The sequence below is a fragment of the Prionailurus viverrinus genome, chromosome A2, assembly GCF_022837055.1.
Source record: "Prionailurus viverrinus isolate Anna chromosome A2, UM_Priviv_1.0, whole genome shotgun sequence".
Classification (NCBI taxonomy): Eukaryota; Metazoa; Chordata; class Mammalia; order Carnivora; family Felidae; genus Prionailurus; species Prionailurus viverrinus.
The window spans coordinates 4834730-4857188 of record NC_062562.1 but is presented as its reverse complement, the minus strand read 5'-3'; the positions used below and the strand labels follow the sequence as shown (position 1 = coordinate 4857188).

Below are 22459 nucleotides of genomic sequence, written 5' to 3'. Positions count from 1 at the left end.
CCCACCCCGACAAGCACCCCTGGCAGCCCCAGCGCGACTCCGGCACCTGTCTATGCGATAGACCCCTCAAGCAGACGACCTGTTTGGGGAATCCCAATGCCTCCCGAATCACTCATACTGACGCTCAAGCTCCTCCAGTTGCAGGGACCCCAACCTTCCGAGATTCCAGCCAGGCCTCGGAAAAGCTCCCTAGCTCTTGTGGAGGACCCCCGACCCAGGGAGGGCAGGGTCCTGAGCAGGCAAGGTCTAGGGCTGCAGTTCCTTCAGTGACCTTGACCGCCTCCTGTGACCACCCGGCCAGCTCCCACCACCCATCCTCGGTCCCAGCTGCCCCCTACCCCAGTGACAAACACCTCAGACCACCTGAGTTGCTGTCCTGCACTTTGGCGTTTTATTATTATTTCCAAATCTCAGGCATATATACAGGATAATAAGGGCACTGTTAAAAAACGGAGCCAAAATGGCCGGGCTGAAGCGGCTCGTATGCTACTCTGAGCAGCAGGTCCTAGACCTGCCTCCTGCCCCCTGGATCGTCCCTGGGCCAGGGAGGGTGGCCTCTCGGCACCATCCGGCCGGTGCACCATATTGACCCCGGCTGCTGGCGGAGGGGCGTGGGAGCAGTGCAGGAGCCCCCCGGATGGGGAGCCGCCCCCCCTCATCCACCCGCCTGTCCCCATCCAGCTGGTTTTGTAGCGGCCCTGGTAGAGATCCGACAGTCCCGTCTTCCCCAGAGGTCTAGTTGTGACAGGCAGACACCAGTCCTGTGTGACCACCGCGCGCTGATCCAGCCCAGAAGCCTCTGCTCGTGGCCACCACGCTCAGAGGACCTGCTCCGTGCTGGACGCTGAGATGTCCAGGAGCCGCCAGGCCGCGTAGGGGTTGAGTTCGTCCTGGTCTCGACAGAGCGCCCACACATACAGCATGCGCAGCACCTTGTCCTGCAGAAGCAGGGACGGTGAGGGCCGCGACAAGGGACTGTGGGGAGGGGCAGGGCAGAACACAAAGGGGACACCAGGAGGGACCAGGGAGCAGAGCTGGGAGTCAGCCTGGGTCCAGAGTCGACAACTCAGGCCTCTGCACAGCCAGATGAGTGAGTCACCCTCCAACCCCCACCAGCACCCACAGGGCCCCAGGCTTCTCAAGACACTGCCCTGCTGTTGCTGCACAGTCACAAAACCTCCTGGCTCTGTCGGCGCGAGGTGGCTGGAGGCGGCCATCAGCCAGTCTCGCACCGGCCACCCGCGAGGCCCGATCCCTCCTGGACTCACCGGGTCGCCCTCCACCACCTCGCCTTTGGGGTTCTTGATCACCATCACCAGCTGGGCCTGGAAGGTGATGATCAGCACAGGCCCCTGCTCCATCATCTTGCCCATGGCCAGCTGCAGGGGGAGCGACAAGGTGGGCGGGCCTCAGAGAGTGGCCTTGCCCCTCCCCTGACAGTCGCCTCACGGCTGGTGCCGACCCTTGCTTCCCAGGAGGCAGTCCCAGCCACCCCACTTGTCCTACTCGTCGGGCCAGGCCCCAGAAGGACCTGTGGGGGGTTCCCGCGGGACCCCTCCCAACGTGAGCCAGAGTCTGAACTAACAATCCACGCAGCCTCCCTGAACCCTGGTGGCTTCGTGTTCCCCAGAGGGGGCTGGGTGGGCGTGTAAGGCCTCACAGAGGGACCCCTGCACACGGGCAGGGGTAACCAGCACCGGCACTCGTCCGGCTCTCCACAGGGGCAAAGCTCTCGCCCTGCCCAGTGAAGGCAGAGGGACAGCGCTGCCTCCGGGGGCCCCGAGGTCTGGGCGGCAACAGCACCCCCTGCGTCCGCCGCCTGCCCAAGAACTCTCCCACCACAGGCTTATGGGAACCCTCTGCTGAAAGGGACCCTGAGGTCATTTCACCCCAGTCCCTGTCTGTCCGTGCCGCAGCTCCCCCAGGGACGGGCGCCCCTCTGACTAGCACCCCCCGGACGCCAAGAAGAGCCGCTCACGTCGATGTTGTCGATGTCCAGAATGCGGGAGTGGAACTGCAGGCCCAGCGCCTTGGCCTGCTGGATCGGGTGCGCCAGCTGGCTGTAGGTCTGCAAAGAGAAGCCAGACACATCCCTGCGGCTGGACCCGCGAGCGCAAGCCCCACCAAGGTGCTGCGGTGCACCTGCTGGCGAACCCCAGGGGCTGCACTGTCCTGGGAAACTCTCCCCGCAGACAGGCTCACCGCCCTATCCCGTGCTTTCTGCACCTGCACCTTCCAGAAACGGCTATCGCCTGCGTGTGCTTTGCCAGGAGCAGCAGATGCCAGGAGCACAGGTCCAAGCAGGGAGGCCAGTGCCACCCATTTGCTGGCCCGAATCACACCCCCCTTGTTATGAAGACAGCGCTGCATCGAGACGCCCAAATGAAAGTGGTATTAATCAGTAAAGTAGGTAATTTTCCTGCAATGGGATCTGAAATACACGCCCAGAGGGAAGTTGAGGCCTCTCTGGCTGATCTTGGACTTCCCCATATTCACCGCACTCAGAATCTTGGCCTGGAATCAAACGCGTTTTCTAGGATTCGCCCTAACCCACAGCTGCTCTGAAATGAGCTCCCTCGGTCGGCCTCCTCCTCACTGACCAGCCTCGATGGGAGGCCGCTGGCCACAGGCAGCCCGTTTTTCCCGCGGGGCGGTGACACCCAATGACACCTCCAGCCCCCTTGAGCCTACTCCCAGGCCCAGGACACACGTGACACCTGGTACCTTTTCACTGGAGGCTTCTCTGGACTCAGCAGCTATGGTGGAAGACATTCCAACACTTACTTTTTATGGAAATAACTGATCTACCAAGAAAAAAAATGGTGCCAACCCTATTTCCTGTGTGGTTCTTAAAAATGGCATCTAAGAAACACCTCTGGGGGCGCCTGGGTGACTCAGTCGGTTGAGCATTCAACTTCGGCTCAGGTCACGATCTCACAGTTCGTGGGTTCGAGCCCCGCGTCGGGCTCCGTGCTGACAGCTCTGAGCCTGGAGCCTGCTTCGGATTCTGTGTCTCCCTCTCTCTCTCTGCTCCTCCCCCACTCACGCTCTGTCTCTCTCGAAGAGAAACAAACATTTAAATAAATAAACACACACACACACAACACACACATACATACACACATACACCTCTGTGAAAGCACCTGCAATTTCAGGAGCATTTCCAGGGGCCCCAGCAGCTCTTTGGCAAAGATAATCAACCACAGCCTAATGGTCCCAAAGCATTAAAAAAAAAAAAAAAAAACAAAAAAAAACCACACGCTCATAAATGCCTGCTGGATTAGTCACCATGCAGGGGAGTATTAAAAAAAAAAAAAAATCTGACATCTTCTCCTCTGCTTTCTCCAAGTTGTTTGTGAGCTGGAAGCAGAATAGATCAGCCAAAAAAGGCTCTGAATTGCTCAATACAAATAAGCTAGAAAAAACCCCATGAAGACACAGGTCAGGGAGTGAGCAGGGTGAGTCGAGGTGGCCGACAGAGTCCTGCAGGGCCGGGGAGGCTGCCAGGACCGGGGCGGACAGGGTGTGCTCCTGGGGACAGCCGACCTGGGTGCACGGCCTGGCACCATGGGGCCCCGGGACCCTGAGCACTGACTCTGGGGAGCAGTCAGGCCTCATCAGGACACACGGCTCCTCCCCATGCGGGAAATCTTATCACCGTCTGTTTTGATCTGTGTTTCGGGAACTCAAAGTGAGAACAGCTATAATGAGTCTGGCCAGCGCTTTGTGCATCCGGGAGTGCTGCGTCTGTGTTCACACTCTACCCTCATGACGCCTGTGACATGGCCCAGGGACGGGAGGTGGTGTGGGCCCGCAGGCTGCTTGCCGGCCAGCGCCCACAGCCACCACGTGAGACCCCTGAGCGCTGAGGGAAGGTCACACACACCCCAAGCTATTCCCGGTCCCTTTCCGCCCCGCCCCCGACCCCTGGGTGCCCCCACAACCAGGACACCGGGCCCTGTCATACCCTTCCTGGCTCTGCCCAAACAGACCTCCAAACTGATTCTTTTTAGGCCTAAATATAAAAAGTAGAAAGAAAAAGAGAAGGACTCACAGCTTCATAGCACCAGTCTTTGAGAATCTCAAGCTCTCCAGAAATCATGGCCTAAAAAGGGAAAAACAAACAAAAAATAAGTTCGAGACTAATAGGGGGCTATCTAGGCTGGAGACCCTACCCTATAGGCTCCAGCTGGGGAGCAGGGGGCCTCGGGTCAGGCCGCAGCACCGGATGCCCCTCCCCAGGCCCTTGGGACCAAGGGCCTGCATGTGTGACCCCCGGCAGCCCAGGGTGGCCCCAAGGGCCTCGGGTGAGGTGGAGGAAGGTGGCAGCATGCTGGGCTCAGCGGGGCTGGGAAGCTGAGCCAAGGAGGCCAGGAGCTGCATTCCACCTCCACCGGGGCTGGAGCTTTGCACAGCCAGAGGTCAGGACAGGGGCAGAGGAGGGGTCCTGGGGTGGCCTCCCAAGGTGCCACAGGGGATGCCTCTGCAGAAACCTGGAGGCGGGGCTGACCTGCTGAAGGTCAGAGAGGAGCCCAGGGCCAGAGGGAAAAAGAAAACTAGGGGCAGGCCGGGAGCTGAGATGTCGTCTCTAGAAGAATCCGCCTGTGCTGGGGCTGCCGTGTTAAGGGAGCGCCCCCTCTCTACCTCCTCCCGGCCCTGCCCGAAGTGGTGCAGGGAATGTGGGGAATTAGAGAGGAGGGGACCACAGGGAGACCAGTAGGATAGAGGAGACAGGGGTGGGGACTGGAATCTACCTTCGGGGCGGGGGGGTGGGGGGTAGTGGCGGGTGTGGAGCCTTTCTGTGATCTCATCAGGCCCTTCCAAAGGCCTGGCAGAGGCCCAGGTTCCGGCCACATCCCAGGGGCTGGAGAAACAGACGTGGCTGGCTGGAGGCAGTCAACCTTGCGCAGGGGCCCTGTGCAGTGTGTGCAGGGGCAGGACCCGGAGCGAGCCACCCCCTCCTCATTTATGAACCAGAAGGAGGGGCCAGAAAACGGGATTCAGGATTCCCACAGAGAGGGGACCTGGCCCCTGGGAGACAGAGCCACGGCCCTGGGCAGCCGCTCACTGTAGGCTCGAGGGAACTGCTTCAAGCAGATCGTGAGGGAAAGCAGACAGGAGGCTCCAGGCCGGCTGTCAGGAAGACGGAAGTTGCTGCCGGACCTCGTGAAAGGGAACTCCGTCCCTGGGAGCAGACACACCCCACAGGGAAGAAATCGGCCACCATCATGGGGACCAGCAGGGCCCACAGGTGACCCTGGGTGCCTTCTCAGAGGTGCATGACTAACGAGGGCCGGGCGTGGGGGCGCGGGGGCGCCAGGCCTCTGACGGCCGGAGATCTCTGCCCCTGGTGGCAGTTCCCAGGGTAACCTGGCAGGCGGGACAGCGGGGACCTGCTGGGTGGGGGCCCCAGGGTGCAGCACCCACCTCCAGGACGTTGGGGATGATGTCGCTCTCACACTGCTGCAGGAACCGCTCCTTGTCGAAGGCAGGGTCAACTCGCAGGATCTCCGTGAGCACCTCTGACATCTCCGTCTTCGAGAACAGGCCCCCTGGAGGCAGCCACGGCAGGAGTGGGCCAGGGCCCGGGACCGTCCCTGCGGCCAGCCCAGGCGGGAAGGACGGTCCGGGCCCACTCACCCAGCAGGTCTGTGACCTTGTCTGTCAGCGCGCGGGACGCCCGGATGAGGACGTTGTCGCTCTCGTCATACTTCACCTTCATCTCGAAGAACCCTGCTGGGACGTGGGCTGAGGTCAGGGGTCGCCTCCAGAAAGAAAGACACCCTTACTCTACGACTTCCGGGGGCTCGCTGCAGCCCCTGCAAGACCCACTCCCTGTGCAGACCTGGGCAGCGCGGGGCGGAGCCAGCTTTCTCGGGGGTGGGCTGAGGGGCGGGGCTCTCCCTACCAAGGAAACCGGCCTCTAGTGACCGTCACAGGACAAGGGACAAGGGTGTGTGGCGTGGCGGTGCTCTGGCTGGCACCTGGGAGGCCCACCGGCGCCTCCTGTCCTGCCCTGTGAGGGAGCCTCTCACGGTGGCACCCACAGCCCAGCCACCAGAGAGGCAGGTCGGCCTGGCCGCCCTCCTGCCAGCGGCAGCTCCGCGACCGCGAGGACGGTGACTCAGCCCCTGGGGGAGGGCCCCTGCCCGCCAGCTGGAGATGTACCGGGCTGCCCTGGAGAGCAGGGCTGCCTGGCGGCCTGGGCTCTGCTGCTCACTGGCTGGGTGATCCTGGGGAGTGGCTGCTCCTCTCTGACCCCGGTCTCCTCCTCTGTAAAGCGGGGGGTCTGGCTTGTGCCCAGTGTGCGGGGAGCACTCAGTAAGCGTCTGCTGTCACGGCGACGCTGTCGGCCGAGTGTCCGAGACGTGAACACTCACGATTAAATACCACGTTGTTGTCCCTGAAGTCTCTCCACTGCTGGTACCACTTGGAGTCCTTGTGCAGCACGACCCCCAGGGCCTCCCTGGGGAGATGGGGCAGCGGTGAGCGGTGGCGACGGGCCCCCGTGTGCCGGCCCAGGCACCCAGCCCTCCTGTCCCCGCGGGCAGTGCCCCCGTCCCCCTGGGCAGCCCGCCCTCCTCTCTCAGCCTCCTGCCTTCTCTCCCCACTTCCCACCGCCCACCATCTCCCCCACGTTCACACGGGAGCAGGGACTCTTGAGCAGAACAGACACTCGAGAACGAAGTGACTTGGGCAGGAACGTTCCAGGGGCGCTCAAACACAAACAGTGTCTGTGTGGAAGGGGGACACAGGCCCTGGCCAGTCTGCTACCTACTCGTTGGGCTCAAACACCTTCTCTTCCTTGAGCTTCTCTCCTGCAAACTCCTTCCTCTTCCTGAGGCGCTCTGGCCTCCGATAGGGCCCGGTCTGCCCCAGCACGCTGTCGTCGATCTCCTTCTTCACGGACTCTACCCCCTGGGGGAAAGCAGCCAGCCCCAGGGTGGGCGCTCAGGACCGTCCTGACACTGCGGGCCACCGCCGGGGGCCTGTGCGTTTGTGCCCCAAGTCAGGACAGTGTCCGCGGAGAACTCCAACCCAGGGCCCCAGCTTCCCCCGGTCTCGAGGTCACGTGGCTCTGAGCACCCTGCCTGACTTCCCTGCGTGGACCACAGGGCTGTTTCAGATGGACCCCGCTTTTCTCTGGCCGCCCCCCTCATTTCCCCCAACCTTGCTGCAGTGACCCTGGCCGTGTTGAGCTGGCTGTGCACGTCTCCCCACTGGAGGGGCTGCCCCTCCACCCGTGGCCCCTCCCCTGTATGTTCCCTTGTCACATGTCGCTCAGGAACCACTCATCCCCCTCTGGGTCCCCCAGACACCTCAGGAGCAGGAATTTGGACTTTCTATCCAGTGGCCCCTGTGGGTAGCAAGAGAGCCCAGCATGTGGGAAGATTCAACAGTCATTTCAGAATGAATCAGGACCTCAGGTTGCCTTGAGTACAACAGGTCCCGGGCTTACGGACACAAGCTAAGGGTGTTAGTGGCTGAGAGGCTCTCCGTGCATTAACCTGCTGCTTCCTAGGGGCTGTGACTTGTCCAAGGCCACCCAGCAGGGAGCGGAGCACCATCCTGGTGCCTCAAGCGGGCCCTCCCTCTCCAGGGCTGAGATCGGCAGTGAGAACTCCGGATCCCGGACTCAGAGCAGGCCAGGCCGTGAGCCCCAGGCCGACCCACCTGGGAGATGGCTCTGAAGGCGGCGGTCCGGCCCAGCTTCTCCCCGCCTTTGGACACCGACTCGGCCGACTGTTTGGCAGTCTTGGCAGCTTCCTCCACGCTCTCCTTGATCTTCCGGCCAAGGTCGCTTTTACCGACTTCATCAAGACTCTACTGAGACACAGGGATGGGGGTGTCAGCACAGCACCCCCCCCCCCCCAAGCTAAGACCAGTCTAGTCCTTCAAAGGTCAGGAACAGACACTCTGAACTCATCTGACCTATGGGGCCCGGACACTCGGGTGCGCCGTGTACAAGGTCTGCAGGGCTGAACCCCTGGGCTCCGGGCTGGACGCCAGGTCAACTGGGCTCTCCCCGGAAGGGGCACGGGTGGCCGCTTAGGGATAAAAGGTTCGAGGAGCCTGTGCCTAATGCTGGACTGGCCTGGAACCCTCGCAGGCGGCTCAGAACAGTGCAGAGCCCTGCCCCTCTCTCCTGCTCAGAACAAAGCAAAACAGGCAACAAAAAGGAAGCCCTTGGGCCCCCCCACGCTGCCCCATCTCCCCTCACCTGGGGCCAAGCAGTGCTTCCCTGTTTTGGGCAGGACGAGACAAGTCATTGGCCCTTCTGTCTTTGCTGGTGCCACGAAAGCGTGAAAGCTTCTACTGCCAGCGGTGAGCCGCAGGGCACGTGGGCTAGCCTGACTTCGCCCTCCTTCCTGGGCGAGGGCCGGTGGCCGGGGGGGGGGGGCTGTGCATCCTAACTCCGGAAGCCACCTGGCCAGGCTGGCTCTTCCCTGGCTCGCCACCCACGCCTATTCATCCGCTGTGCCAAGTCACGCCCTGCCTAGGCGCCAGCTCTGCCCGCAGCTTCCAGCACAGCTCTCCTCCCAGAGGCGACGAACAGATGGCCTGGCAGCCGCGGGCAACAGAGCGTGGGGGCCCGGAGACCATTACCTCCTTCACTGTGCCTGTGATCTCCCCCAGCTTCTTCTTTATCACCTCGCTCGTCCGCACGGTTTCGGATTCAATGCTTTTCTACGGTAAGGAGGTTGTTTCTCTTGGTTACGACACAGCAGTTGTCTTACAGGAAGCATTTTCTGAGCGGCGCCCTGCCCCCTCCACCTCCTGCCCGACCACCCCAGCCCCCTCCCCACCCCAGGGCCCCTCACTGCCCGACAGCCTTGCTTTCGGGAGCAGGTGAGGGCTGACGGAGGGAGACCCCTGAGGCCCAGCCCTGGCTCTAGTCTCTCGCCAGGTGCAGGGCTGATCTTGCCTCCCGCCCCGGTTCATCCACATCATCCTGCCTCGCTCTGCACCCCTGCAGCTGCCAGCCACTGCTGGATCTCCCACAGCCACAGTCCCACCCGACTCGGCTTGCTCTGCCCCCAAGCCGAGCCAAGCCACCCCTTAGCCCACTCCTCTTCCTTACTGGAAAGAAAGGGTCATCATCCATCAGGTCGAATCCCCCACAGGCCCTCTGAGCGAACGGGCCTCGCCCACAGCCCGGGACGTGGCCAAGAGAACAAAAACCCAAGGGACCCCGGAGCAGGCACCCGTTGGCAAGACGGGGCGGCTGTCCCCACCTCGCAGAGCCCTGACGCGGCAGCTGCCGAGCCCACTCCCCGCGGCGGGCGCCTGGCAGCTGCTTCGGTAAGAGACCAGGCGGTAATTAATAATCACACCAGCACCGCGACCCGCTTTCTACCTGCTTCACTCAAGGGGCCCCAACCAGCTCTCAGGAGCAGTGCATCTCAAACCTACAGCTCAAGGGGTGACCCGGGGAGCCCGTGCAGACGCACTCCAATCCAGCGGGTCGGGGAGGGCTCCGCGACCCCGCATCTCTCACAAGCTTCCAGAAGAAGCTGGCGCCGCTGGTGTGCAGAGAACCCCACTCCGTCTCACCGCAGAAACGGGGGGCTGGCGACTCACTCCTGTCCGCTCGCCCCTGTGGTCAGTGAGTGACGTCACTTCCCCCCCTGTGTCATCTCTGTGCGGGAAGCAAAGGGACTCACGTATTTCCTTCTGGCCTCCTGGAGCGCGTCAGACTCTTCTAGCTTGCGGGCCTCATCTCGGAACTTTTTTATACTTTCTTTCATTTCTTTGTTTTTGGCTAATTCTTGCTTGATATTATCTAGCAAGCCAGAGAGGAAGCCTTTCCTGTTTCCAGAAGAATAGGATTTGGACTGGAAAGAATGTAAAAGAAACAAAGGTTTTTACTTTCTCCTCTGTGCTGATACGGGTTTCACAATGAACAGCTACCTCCCTTATGAGCCAAGAAAGTCAAGTTAAGAAAGCATCAGGTGATAAACTGTGGGATGTCCAGTTTCTTTATTATCCAGTAATAAAAGGAAACCAGTTAGCAAGCTATGAAAAGATGTTGCGAGGGGCGCCTGGGTGGCTCAGTCGGTTAAGCATCTGAGTTTGGTTCGGGTCATGATGTCAGAGTTTGTGAGTTTGAGCCCCGCATCAGGCTCTGTGCTGACAGCTTGGAGCCTGCTTCGGACTCTGTTTCTCCCTCTCTCTCTGCCCCTCCCCCTCCCCAGCTCACGCTCTCTCTCTCTGTCAAAAACAAACATTAAAAAGAAAATTAAAAAAAAAAAAAAGATGTTGCGGCCTTACACAATTTGTCAATGACATCTCAATTTAAAAAAGACACAGGAGGGGGCACTTGGGTGGCTCAGTCAGTTGAGTGTCTGACTCTTGATTTCGGCTCAGGTCAGGGTCTCACGGTTTGTGAGTTCAAGCCCAATATCGGGCACCATGACAGTGAGGAGCCTACTTGGGATTCTCTCTCTCCTTCTCTCTCTGTTCCTACCCTGATTGTGCTCTCTCTCTCTAAAAATAAATAAACTTAAAAAAAAAAAAAAAGACACAGAGGAACCTTAAATTCATATTACTGAGTGAGAGAAGCTGGTCTGAAGAGACTCCAGGAGGCATGATCCCCACTCTAGGACATTCTGGAAAAGGTGAAACCATGGATAGTAAAAGGATCAGTGGTTGTCAGGGGCTGGGTAGGCTGGTGGGGGAGATGAATGGGCGGAGCAAAGAGAAGTTTCTGGGCAGTAAGACTACTCTGTCCAAACCCACTGAACGAGCACCCAGCATGAGCCCTAAGGCAAACTATGGGCCTCAGTTAATAACGATGTATCAATACTGGCTCATCAGTTGTAACAAAGGTGCTATACTAAAGCAAGAGGCTGCACCATGGGGAAAATGCAGGCCCAGGTGGGAGGAGGGGCCGCCAGGAGGTTGATGGAAGCTCTCAGTACTTCCTGCTCAATTTTTCTGTACATGTAAAAGTGCTCAGAAGGATAAAGTCTATTAAAAACAAAACAAAGTGCCAGGCTCCTTCTCCAACAGAGGGAGCCCTGGGTGAGAAACGGGCGGTTTGGAACCCTCATGGACATTCAAACATGCTCACCCAAGGCAGCCCCTGTCCCAGGAATGGAGTGGAAAGGACTCTATAGCCCCTTATCTGGAAGAAACTGAGATAGGGCCCTACTCCCTGGGCTTCTGGGGCCGGGATAACTTTGGGGTCACTCTCAAGTCCCACATTGGAATTCACATGTCACCCCAGGGCTTGGCACAAACCTCCGTCGTCAACCCACAGGATCACTGTCACCCAGAGCCTAAGCTCAGGGGTGCCCCTCGTAGGAAAACCCAACATACCCAGAAAGCCGGGGCCTAGGGAGGCCAGAAGAAAGGCCACGGTCCTCCTGCAGACACAAGAGCCAGAGTCGTACACGGCCCAAGACACAGGCTTCAGTTCAGGGTCGCACTGAGCCAGGTTAGGATCGCTGCTTCCCCACCACGTTGAGAGTGGGCTCCGAAAAGAGAATACTTGAAGAACCACGCGAATGGTGTGCCCAGCCAGCCTTTCTCTGGGGGAGGTCTAGGTTCTAAGACTGTCTGGGACTGCGCCACCTGGCAGCTGCCCCACCTCCCGCTCCACGGCCGGCCGCACACCGGGAGGTGGTGGCTAAGAGGAAAGGCCACAGGGCATGTGCCACGCCCACAAAAGCTCAAGGACAGGACCAGGGAGACCAGGCCTGTGAGAGACTCAGCGGGAAGGGAAGGGTGTGGGCTGCCCCAGTGTGTGCACTTGGGGAAATATACTGGTTTGGGGCTTTCCTCCCTGTGGTGGTAACACACCGCCAGAAAGCAGCACAGTTGAAAAGGAATGACGCGGAGGAGAAAAGCTCTAGAAAATGCTGTCTGTGAGGAACAACAGAGACAGGAAACTGAGCCCCCAAGGTGAGGTGACTCCACTCAAATGCCTGGAGGGATGTCACCCCGAAAAGGGAAGAGCCACAGGGAAATGGATTTCAGCTGAGTACAGGGATGCCTTTCCAGCCCTGAGAGCTGACACATCATCTACTTTGTCAGGCAGGAGCTCCACCCCTGGTAATGCCAGGTGCTGCCCGAGAGCCCGAGAGAACCAGCACGCTGGGTTCTGTGACCCCGCAGGTCTTGGATGGGGAACGCCAATCAGCTACCCTTGCCAGTGTGGGCAACGTCCTGCAGCTCTGTCTCCTGCCAACCAGGTCTGATCTTTCAGACTCCTCTCTGTCTGCTGGCATCCCGTCACTCACCAGAGGCAGCTCTCGGCCGGGCCGGCGTATCTGATAGGCACCATTGTGCAGTAGCATTAGGTTGTGGCTGGACAGGAACTGGACTCCATTGCTGAGGCATCTCTACTTAGGGAAGAAAAGAGAAAGCCATTCAGATAAGGTAACTAGGAAGTGAGTAAGCCCCACTAAAAAGTAGGGGTCAAGTCTCATTTGCCGATTTTTTTTAATGTTTATTTTTGAGAGAGAGAGGTGAGGAGGGAGGGGAGGGAGGGAGAGACAGAGCGCTAGCAGGGGAGGAGCAGAGAGAGAGGGAGACACAGAATCCGAAGCAGGCTCCAGGCTCTGAGCTGTCAGCACAGAGCCCGATGCGGGGCTCGAACCCACAAACCGTGAGATCATGACCTGGGCCGAAGCCAGATGCTTAACCAACTGAGCCACCCAGGCGCCCCATCATTTGCCGATTTTCACTGCAGGCCTGCTGCATGCTAGACATTCCTCCATCTTGCTAAATTCTGAGAAGCCAATGGAATCTCGTGGAAAGGAAGACACTGGATCTGCACCTCCAGGGTCCATCCCTACTTTCCTGCCTCTGAACCTGGGGGAAACCAGATGAGTCTCAGGAGATACCAACCTATGGTGGAAGAAGGCTAAACGTGCCTTCATCTGATTTCATCTCATTAGCCTGAAATGGGCCCCAAGCGCCTCGATGCTGGCCGTGAGCAGTCTTCTCTCACAAGCCTAGCCTGTTGCTGCCAGCCTTGGAAGACCAGAGACCTGGGCTCTCAGAGGTAAAACACAGATAACTTGTTCTAGGCACAACCCTGGAAGAAACCTAGCATGTCCTGTGCAAGAGGGCACACCTGGGCCAAGACACTACTAACATCATCACGTGAAAGGCATTTCTTCTCCTACCAAATGAAGGACTTAAGCTCCATAAGAGAAGGGCCAGTGCACGTCCTGCTCAACATTGCACCGTAGCACCCAGCACAGAGCCAGGCACATTGATGTCAATGACCATAGAACCACTCTTCCACTTCCATATTCCCTGGGCCTTTCCTCTCCCGTTCCATGCCTCCTATCTCCAGGAACTCTAAGCAACAGCCCAAACTCATGCAAAGGCTAGCATCTCCTACAGCTACTCAAGAGTAATTCCTGGGGTACCTGGCTGGCTCAGTGGGAACAGCATTTGACTCCTGATCTCAGGGTTGTGAGTTTGAGATGCCCACGATTGGGGTAGAGACTACTTAATAAACTTAAATATATATATATTTAAAAAAAAGAGTAACCCCTGAGAGCTGAAATCATTTGTTCTTCTCTATATGCCTACACCCATTGATCCTGGAACCACTGACTTCAGCAACAGTCTAAGGTAGCAGTGAACGGCTGTCTAACTTGGAAAAGAAATCCCATATTAAGCCCCAACCCGAGGCTGGTTCCCAACCGGTTTTGTGCCCAGATCCGAACATGTGTAAATTCAATCTCAAACCCTGACTTAAAACACAAGTAGCCAAGAAAAAAAAAAAATCAGCCTGGAGTCAAAGACAGCTTCTTCCTCCCCACACTAGGATCCCTATGAGATACTTTCCTTCATCCAGAGCCTAGCACTGCAGTCAGTTTGACCTGGGCTTTGGACCAGGTCAGCTTACCACGAGCTGAGGCTGTGGGCAGGTTGCTTAACCTTTCTGAGTCCCAGTTTCCCAACCTGTGAAACAGCAACAAGCAGCAGCAGTACATGAAGTACATGTAATCCACGAAGCTTGTAGTACATGAAATACTACTGTTTTCTGAGTGCACCATACACGCCTTAACTCCCACCACCCCTATGAGTTCAAGCTCTAAGCCAGGACGAGAACCATCTCCCGCACTTTCAGAGGACGAGGGGGAGCGATGCAGGAAATGCTCTCGGTAGAGGACCTGGCACATAAACGCGAGCCGTGACTGTCAACGGTATTTTGCCTTCTCCCGGCTGTTTCTCCACCGGGCGCGCGGGCCACCGTGCACTCCCCGGTGCACGTGGAGTCTGATCAGGAAGTGAGGGGCGATTCGCCGTCCGCCGGGCTCAGCGCATGGCCGCCTCGGACCCGGCACGCTTAGCTCCTCAACCACAAGCTTCGCTCCGGGACCCCGGTCCCGGCCTCGACCGACCCAACGACCCAACCCAAGCCTTCTGCCGAGCCCAAGAAAGGGCCGAGGGGGCCTAAGGCCTGAGGGGAAAAAGACCCTGGAGGTCGCGGGCTGGGAGCTCCCTAGGCCCGCCCCCTATTCCCCACCCTGACCCCGTACGTCTCCTTACCTGCGGGCAGCGGCACCAACCTCCCCGCAGCGCCGCCGCCGCCATGTTGCTGGATCCCTTGTGACCTTCTGGTGACGCGGCCTGATGGCGTCATCCGCCGCGTCTATGTAGCGCGGCGTGGGTCTGGGAAAAGCCGGCCTTGGGGGCGGGGTTTCGGGGAGGTAACGGCCTCTGATTAGACAGGGTTCCCTTGGGGGCGGGGCCTTGGAGAGTGGTCTGGCATAGGGGCGGGACTTAATGAGCTAGAGATTCCTAGAGAGCTAGGCCTCTGATAGGGCAGGATTTGGGAAGGCGGGGCATGTTGCTTGACGTCACCCGGGGGCGGGCACTTTTTTGAGGTAGAGACCTAGGGTTGGTTAAGGCTGCGAAGGGGCGGATCCTGAGGACGTGATTTCTGCCCCGTGCGGAGAGGCGATCTCCCAGTCAGGTCGTGCAAGGTTCCGTTGTCCGGAAGGATGAGTAGGGCGACTGACCACAGGGACAGGCTCAATTGGATTCTGACTGATTGACCCGCGGACCAGCCCAATAGTGACTGACCCTGGCTCTCACAGTGACCTACAGTGACCGACCGACGGGCAAGTGAGTTGCTCCAAGAGCGAGAGCAAAGGAGCCCACTTTGTACAGCACTTTGAGAAAGCGCCCATTGGTTTTAGTCCAGAACAGGAAGATGAAGACCAGGCTGGGTGGAGGCCACTCCCCATGGATTTCGCATAAATTGACACATCTTGCCCTAAAGATTAGGCCTATGTCTTTTTAGCACTTAGATACTATTTTCCATTTGGAGAATGCCGCCACCAAGTGGCGGTACCTTAGCATGGCCATGCAATCTGAGTCTAGGAGGGATGGGGAGCTGGTACCTTGGGGGGAGTTCATGTATTGAAGCCTTTTGAGTTACTAAGCTGTGATAAGGTCTGTGGGACTTGAAAGGGAGGCAACTTAACACTTCCTAGCTTCAGGGCAGGACAGATCCTGTGTCTCTCAGGAGCTCCACCTCGAGGTGGGAGTAAGGGACGAGGGCTTCCACTCTGGCTCTGTTTGAAATGTCTTTACTCCAAGAAGAGCAAACTAGTTACGTGGTTGGGATACATAGGTTGTTGCTGAGAAGACCTGGGCTTCTTCGTTGTTGGAGCCATGGAATTGGACAAGGGCACCCGGGAGTGTGTCAAACGGGCATATCAAAGGCCAAAAGTGGAGGAAAAAGAACCCTTCAAGTAGACTGGGCAGGACTGGGCAGCAGGTAGGAAAGGCACCTGGAGGGCCTCGGAGAAGGCAGGTGGAGTACGCAGTGTTGAATGCTGCACGGAACTCACGCAAGGCAGGCCAGGCCAGACATGTGTCCGTTGTCCTTGGCAGTTTGCAATATGGAGGTCCCCGGTGAGACCAGCAAGAGGGTTTTGGTGGAATGGTGGCTGTGGAAGCCAGATTTCAGTGGGGTGAGATTTTTTTTTACAGCGGTGTGCTGGAGCCAGCTTGTTCTGGCTAGCGAGAGCTAACAGTCAAATTTTTAGGAATTTGGGAGCTAGTTGTTAAAAACAGCCATTATTTAAAAGTTAATTATAGGGGCACCTGGGTGGCTCAGTCGGTTGAGCGTCCGGCTTCGGCTCAGGTCATGATCTCACGGTTCGTGGGTTCAAGCCCCTCGTCGGGCTCTGTGCCGACAGCTCAGAGCCTGGAGCCTGCTTCGGGTCTGTCTCCCTCTCTCTGTCCCTCCCCCCACTCGTGCTCTGTCTCCCTCTCTCTCAAAAATAATTAAACAGCAAACAAATAATAGAATACAAGTTAATTGTATAAACTTCTGACCAAGTGGATTATATTTAGACAAAGGTAATAAATACTCCAACCCCAACACCTCCTTTTCTTTTTAAGTTTATTATTTATTTTGGGACAGAAAGAAAGAGAGAACGGGGTGGGTGGGGCAGAGAGAGAGGGAGAGAGAATCCCAAGCAGGCTCCGAACTGTCAGCACAGAGCCCGTCTCGGGGCTTGAACCCAAGAACCGTGAGATCATGACCTGAGCTGAAATCAAGACCCGGATGCTTACCCGACAGAGCCACCCAGGTGTCCCAAAACTCATAATTATTTTTCCACATGTTGCTTCGCCATGCTACTGAGGGTATTTACATGTATCACATCTGTGTGCTGGAAATACTGTTACATGTGCTGCTACCAATTCAGCGTTCAGCGACACCACGTGAGTAGCCGTGAAATCAGCCGGGGTGGGAATATTTACACCACAGGAATTGGCAAACACTACTGATCAGGCGCCTTTGGTTTTGTTTGGAAGACCAGTAATTAAACATTTAGCCAGCACACAGAGAGAGTGAGTGTGGGCACCTTGGAGGAATCTTTGCTGTGTGTAGAAGGAAAAATGTTGGCAGGTAGGGGAACATATGGGGAGGAAGGAGGGTGCTTTGTTGGTTCTTCCACCTTGTCCTTTTGAAAAATTTAAAAGCTACCAAAAAGTTGCAAGAATGGCATGATGAACACTCACGTACGCTTCACCTAGATTCTTTTTTTGGGGGGGTATTTATTTATTTTTGAGAGAGAGAAACAGTGCGAGCAGGGGAAGGGCAGAGAGAGAGAGGGAGACACAGAATCTGAAGCAGGCTCCAGGCTCTGAGCTGTCAGCACAGAGCCCGACGCCAGGCTCCCGCTCTTGATCTCGGCTCAGGTCAGGATCTCGCGGTTCGCGGGTTCGAGCCCTGCATCGGGCTCTGTGCTGACTGTGCAGAGCCTGCCTCGGATTCTCTCTCTCTCCCCCTCTTCCTCTCTCTCTGTCTCAAAAATAAATAAAAATTTTAAAATATGAGGTTTCAGACAAGTATGTATGGTGTGCTCTCACAGTGTCTGTGGGCCCGGCGTCTTGGTGTGACCCAGCTGGTCCTGTGGTTCAGGGTGTCTCACAAGTTTGCAGTCAAGGTATGAGGTGGGTCTGTAATCTTCTCAGGGCCCAACAGTGGGGGTTGGGAGGGGGGTTCTGCTCCAGGATCATTCCTATGGCTGCTGGCAGGATTCAATCCCTTGATGGCTGTCGGACCAGGAGCCTCCGCTTCTCCCTGATTATAGGCTGGTAGCCCTCTTCGGTGTTTTACCCATGTGAGTACGTGCCCGCCTCCAACACGGCGACTGACTTCCATCCAAGGGTGTAAGAGAGGGCCAGCGGGGCAGAAGTGACAGTCTTTTGTAACCTAATCTCAGATGTGACATCCCATCACACTTACCGTATTCTGTTACTTAAAAGGGACTCCGTAGGTCCTGTCCACACTCCAGGGGAGAGGGTCAGGCAGGAGCCTGAACAGAGGAGATGGGAACCGGGGGAGCCGATGTAGAGCCCCTCCCCCCTTGATAAGTGTTAGAGCGATTTGATTATAAGCCCTGGGGAGGGCAAGACTCAGGGCTCAAGGGTAACGCCCCCTTCGTTTATATAGTTGTGCCGTTACAGAACCTGGGGCCTAGGCAGTGTCTCCTTCTTGTGTTTAGAGATTTCCTTCTTGGCCTACGTGTGTTATCATTCTTTGTTACTGTTCCTCGAAAACCCCTGTGATTAATCATGTTATCAGCATCTACTCTGCATAGGATGCCATATGATGAAAAGGGCCCTTCACCTCTGGGTTTTCCTCTCCAAACCCACCACCCTCGTCCACCTGTGAGAAGAGCATCAGGCAGGTCCCAACTGATGGAGATTCTCTGAAATTCCTGACCAGTTCCCCTCAGGACTGTCAAGGTCATCACAAACAAGGAAAGTCTGAGAAGGTGTCCCAGCCCAGAGGAGACTAAGGAAATGAGACTAAGTGACCATGTGTGACCCTGGATGGCCTCCTGGGACCCAAAAGGACATCAGGGAAAATTTGAAAGAATCTGGTATGGGCTTCAGTTGATTAAAATGCATCAATATTGGTTCATTAATTGTAACAAGCGTCCCATATCTTCATTCTAAGATATGAGGACTAGGGGAAAGATTGTAGGGTGTATGAGACTCTGTATCATCTTTGCAATTTTTCTGTAAATCTAAATCTTCTAAAAGGGAAGTTTTTTTTTTAATTTGTTTTTTACATTTATTCATTTATTTTTGAGAGACCGAGAGAGACAGAGCACAAGCGAGGGATGGGCAGAGAGAGAAGGAGACACAGAATCCGAAGCAGGCTCCAGGCTCTGAGCCGTTAGCACAGAGTCCGACGTGGGGCCCGAACTGACAAACCACAAGATCATGACCTGAGCCGAAGTCGGAGACTCAACTGACTGAGCCACGCAGGCACCCCAAGGGAAGTTTATTTTTTTTAAAAACCGACTTATTATTTGTAATTTATAAACCCGGGTATATGAATTATTCCATTAAGTATAACATTCACATTCTCTAGGTCATTACTTTTTGTGAATAAGTGTGTACCTTTAATATATTCATTTTCCGAAAGAGTACCATATTTTCAATATAGGCATTATTGTAAAAAACAATGACCCTTGTTTTAAAAAATTAACATATAGGTTAAGTCAGTTAAGCATCTGACTTGGGCTCAGGTCATGATCTCGCGGTTCATGAGTTCGAGCCCTGCGTCGGGCTCTGTGCTGACAGTGCAGAGCCTGCCTCATATCCTCTGTCTCCCTCTCTCTCTGACTCTCCCTTGCTCGTGTGCTCTCTCTCTAGCATAAATAAACATTTGAAGAAAATAAGTAAATAAAAAAATACAAATTAAAAATTAACATATAACTTATATTTAGAGCAGTTTTAGGTTCACAGCAAAATTGAGTGGAAAGTAAAGGAAGTCCCCATACCCTCTGTCGTCCCCACCGTCAACGTGGCACCAGAGGGGCACTTTTGTTATGGTCCGTGAACCCGCGCTGACACCTCATTACCATCCAGAGTCCATACTCTATTTAAAAACATTTTTCAGGGGCGCCTGGGTGGCTCAGTCGGTTGAGCGTCCGACTTTGGCTCAGGTCATGATCTCACAGTCCGTGAGTTTGAGCCCCGCGTCGGGCTCTGTGCTGACAGCTCAGAGCCTGGAGCCTGTTTCAGATTCTGTGTCTCCCTCTCTCTCTGCCCCTCCCCTATTCATGCTCTGTCTCTCTCTGTCTCAAAAATAAATAAACGTTAAAAAAATTAAAAAAAAAACATTTTTTAATGTTTATTTAGAACGAGAGAGAAAATGAATAAGCGGGGGAGGGGCAGAGAGAAGGAGAGAGAGAATCCCAAGCAGGCTCCACACTGTCTGCGTGGAGCCCTATGCAGGGCTCGAACTCACGAACCGTGAGATCGTGACCTGAGCCGAGATCAAGAGTTGGATGCTTAACCGACTGAGCCACCCAGGTGCCCCCAGAGTCAATGGTTTACGTTGGGGTTCACTCTATGGCTTTGGACAGATGGATAATGAATGTATCCATCATTGTGGTGACATACAGTGTATTTCACTGCCGTAAAAAAAATCCCCTGTGCTCCGTCTGTTCATCTCTCCCGCCTCCCCACCCCTGGCAGCCACGGATCCTTTTACTTACTGTCTTCGTGCTTTTGCCTTTTCCAGAATGTCATCGAGTTGGAATCATACCGTGTGTAGCCTTTTCAGACTGGCTTCTCTCGCTTAGCGACATGCATTTGAGGTTCCTCTGTGTCTTTTCACAGCTGGAGAGCTCCTCCCTTTTTAGCGCTGAATAACATTCCCTCGTCTGGATGTCCCATGGTTTATCCATTCACCCACCGAAGGACGTCTGGGTTGCTTCCAAGTCTGTGGGATTATGAATAAAGCTGCCATGAGCACCTGTGTGCAGGTTTGTGTGTGCTTGTTAGCTTTTCACTCCATGTGGGTAATAGCACAACAGTGTGACTGTTGGGTAGATTATTTCTATTCTTAAACCCTCAGTTTGCCATAGTTGATTAAGTTCTCACTGCAGTTACGTTTCTGCCAGTTTATTCTATATTTTTTCTTTCTTTTTTTTAAGAGAGAGAGAGAGAGAGAGTGCGCAAGCGGGGGAAAGGGGGCAGAGGAGAGACAGAATCTCAAGCAGGCTGCACCCTCAGCGCAGAGCCCGATAGGGGGCTTGATCCTACGACCATCAGATCGTGACCTGAGCCAAAATCAAGAGTCGGACGCTCAACCAACTGAGCCACCTGGGCTACCTTATTCTATTTCTAACATTTTTTTGTTTTGGTATTATATTTTATTTATTAAAAAAATTTTTTTATGTTTATTTTTGAGAGAGAGAGACAGACAGAGAGAGACAGAATGCGAGCAGGAGAGGGGCAGAGAGAGAGGGAGACAGAATCCGAAGCAGGCTCCAGGCTCCGAGCCATCAGCACAGAGCCCGACGCAGGGCTCGAGCTCACGGACCGTGGCGAGATCATGACCTGAACCGAAGTGGGACGCTTAACCGAGGGAGCCACCTGGGCACCCTTTGGTATTATATTTTATGAAGCATATAGTTTTAATAATGCCATGCCTCCAACTTATCGTCATGTTTATCATAATCAGGCTCCTTGTCTTTTTGGTCTACCTGGTGTTTTTTCTAGATCAACAGTCCTGGCCAAACCGTCTTCACTAACAATGAGAGCTGTGATTTATTAAGCTCTTCTAGGCCAGGCAGTGTGCCAAGAGCTTCACAAGACTGGTTTAGTTAAGCCCTCTTTAGCTGAGAAGAACCTGACGAGGGACTCTGGCATCTAACCAAGCGGCCGGGGCTCGTGGGCAGAACAGGACAGTCCGCTGGCTTCGAGGAGGCTGGATGGGGACAAGACAAGCCTACTGCTTGGAGCCTAGCGCCCCCCCTGCTTCCCTTCTCCCAACACCCCCCTCAGTGTCTGTTGTGGGCCGGATGTCATCCTCCCCCCAACTTCCTATGTCGACATTCTGACCCCAGCACCTCAGGATGTGACCCTTAGGAGCTGTAAGGCCTTTAATGTGATCATCGAGTTAGAATGCGGTCATCAGGGCAGATCCTAACCCAGTATGACTGGGGTCCTTAAAAGCAGAGGAGGTGGGGACACAGGCACGCGCAGAAGTTACGGCCACGGGAGGACACAGGTGAGACGGTGGCCGTCCACAAGCCAAGGAGAGAGGCCTCGGAAGCCCCCAGGGCTGCCGACAGCTCCATCTCAGGCTCCCAGCCTCCAGAGCAGTGAGAAATACGCGTCCCGTGTGTCGGCCGCCCTTGGCAAAGCACAGCTACCCCGCGTGCTCTCTTGGGCTCGGAGCCCCTGCCCACGCCCAGCTGCTGCTGCCCACAGGCCTCTGCGTTCTGTCTGCCTCCTGTCTGGCTTCCTTCCCGCTCCCGCTCCCGCTCCCTCTCCGACCGGCTGGCTCGCTCCTTCTCGAGGTGTAATAATAGCCACTGGCACGGGTGGCTCGCCTCCTCTGTTCCAGACAGCCGGCCCAGCCCCGGGAAGCGCTATCTTCCTTAGCACCCCCCACCCCCACCCCCGGGGCGGATGCTATCATGAGCTCTCGGCTTGCAGAGGGGAAGGAAGTGGCCCACAGCCACTGGCAGCGTCAGAGAGAACGTGGCTGGCCCGGTTAGGGCGCGGGCTGTCGTCCCAGGTCATGGCGCGAACTCCTGGCCAGTGGGCAGGGTGATGTGCCAGCAAGAGCTGCGCATATAGCAGACGCTGGCTTCTCCTTAAGATCTCTGAAGTTGGCCTCATTTCCCCCATTTTCTAAGGCAAGGAAGCAAAGGCCCCCAGAAGTCGAGCCGCTCGAGTGCTGCAATGGGGAGACGGCTGCGGTATTTGCGAGAAGCGACAAAGCAGCTAGGTTCTCGCGGGCTTGCCGCAGGCGGGGACGACAGGGCAGGGAGTAAGGACAGGGATGCTTCAGGGCGAGGGAACGGCCGTGCAAACGTCAGGGGTGCAGAAGGGCGTGGAGGGTGTCATCCAGTCAGTTCTGCTTTGCAGAAAGATCCCTCTGGCTGCAGTGAGGAGGCCACTGAGGCCGTCAGGAGAGACCACAGAGTCCCGAACC

The 22459-nt window shown here is 56.1% G+C and overlaps 1 protein-coding gene and 1 long non-coding RNA gene across 4 annotated transcripts; one reads left to right on the top strand and one right to left on the bottom strand.

Annotated features, from left to right (window-relative positions):
- Positions 1 to 368: 368 nt before the first annotated feature.
- On the bottom strand, positions 369 to 14604 carry TIMM44 (translocase of inner mitochondrial membrane 44). Of its 2 annotated transcripts, none has more exons than XM_047850361.1 (13): positions 14518 to 14604; positions 12246 to 12347; positions 9666 to 9836; positions 8608 to 8688; positions 7675 to 7824; positions 6779 to 6918; positions 6381 to 6466; positions 5641 to 5733; positions 5428 to 5552; positions 4055 to 4105; positions 1979 to 2068; positions 1269 to 1379; positions 369 to 938 (listed from the first exon to the last, which is right to left on the bottom strand). In XM_047850361.1, exons 1-13 carry the CDS (start codon positions 14560 to 14562, stop codon positions 819 to 821), a joined length of 1365 nt encoding a protein of 454 aa, XP_047706317.1. In that variant the 5' UTR covers positions 14563 to 14604; the 3' UTR covers positions 369 to 818. The 2 variants fall into 2 exon arrangements, with proteins under 2 accessions (XP_047706317.1, XP_047706318.1); XM_047850362.1 differs by having other exon boundaries at positions 12246 to 12350; positions 14518 to 14574.
- Positions 14605 to 16472: 1868 nt separating this feature from the next.
- On the top strand, positions 16473 to 20265 carry LOC125148173 (uncharacterized). Of its 2 annotated transcripts, none has more exons than XR_007145446.1 (3): positions 16473 to 16707; positions 17361 to 18377; positions 20131 to 20265. It is a non-coding gene; the product is annotated as an uncharacterized LOC125148173 (long non-coding RNA). The 2 variants fall into 2 exon arrangements; XR_007145443.1 differs by having other exon boundaries at positions 20033 to 20265.
- Positions 20266 to 22459: the final 2194 nt, after the last annotated feature.

Bases quoted from the DNA above. Each gene is read 5' to 3' on its own strand.
- TIMM44 (XM_047850361.1), bottom strand. From the start codon at position 14,562: ATGGCGGCGGCGGCGCTGCGGGGAGGTTGGTGCCGCTGCCCGCAG. The intron at 9,837-12,245 runs GTGAGTGACGGG...CATTCTTTCCAG, and splicing joins CCGGCCGAGAGCTGCCTCTG to TCCAAATCCTATTCTTCTGG. The intron at 6,467-6,778 runs GTAGGTAGCAGA...CCATCTCCCCAG, and splicing joins AAGGTGTTTGAGCCCAACGA to GGAGGCCCTGGGGGTCGTGC.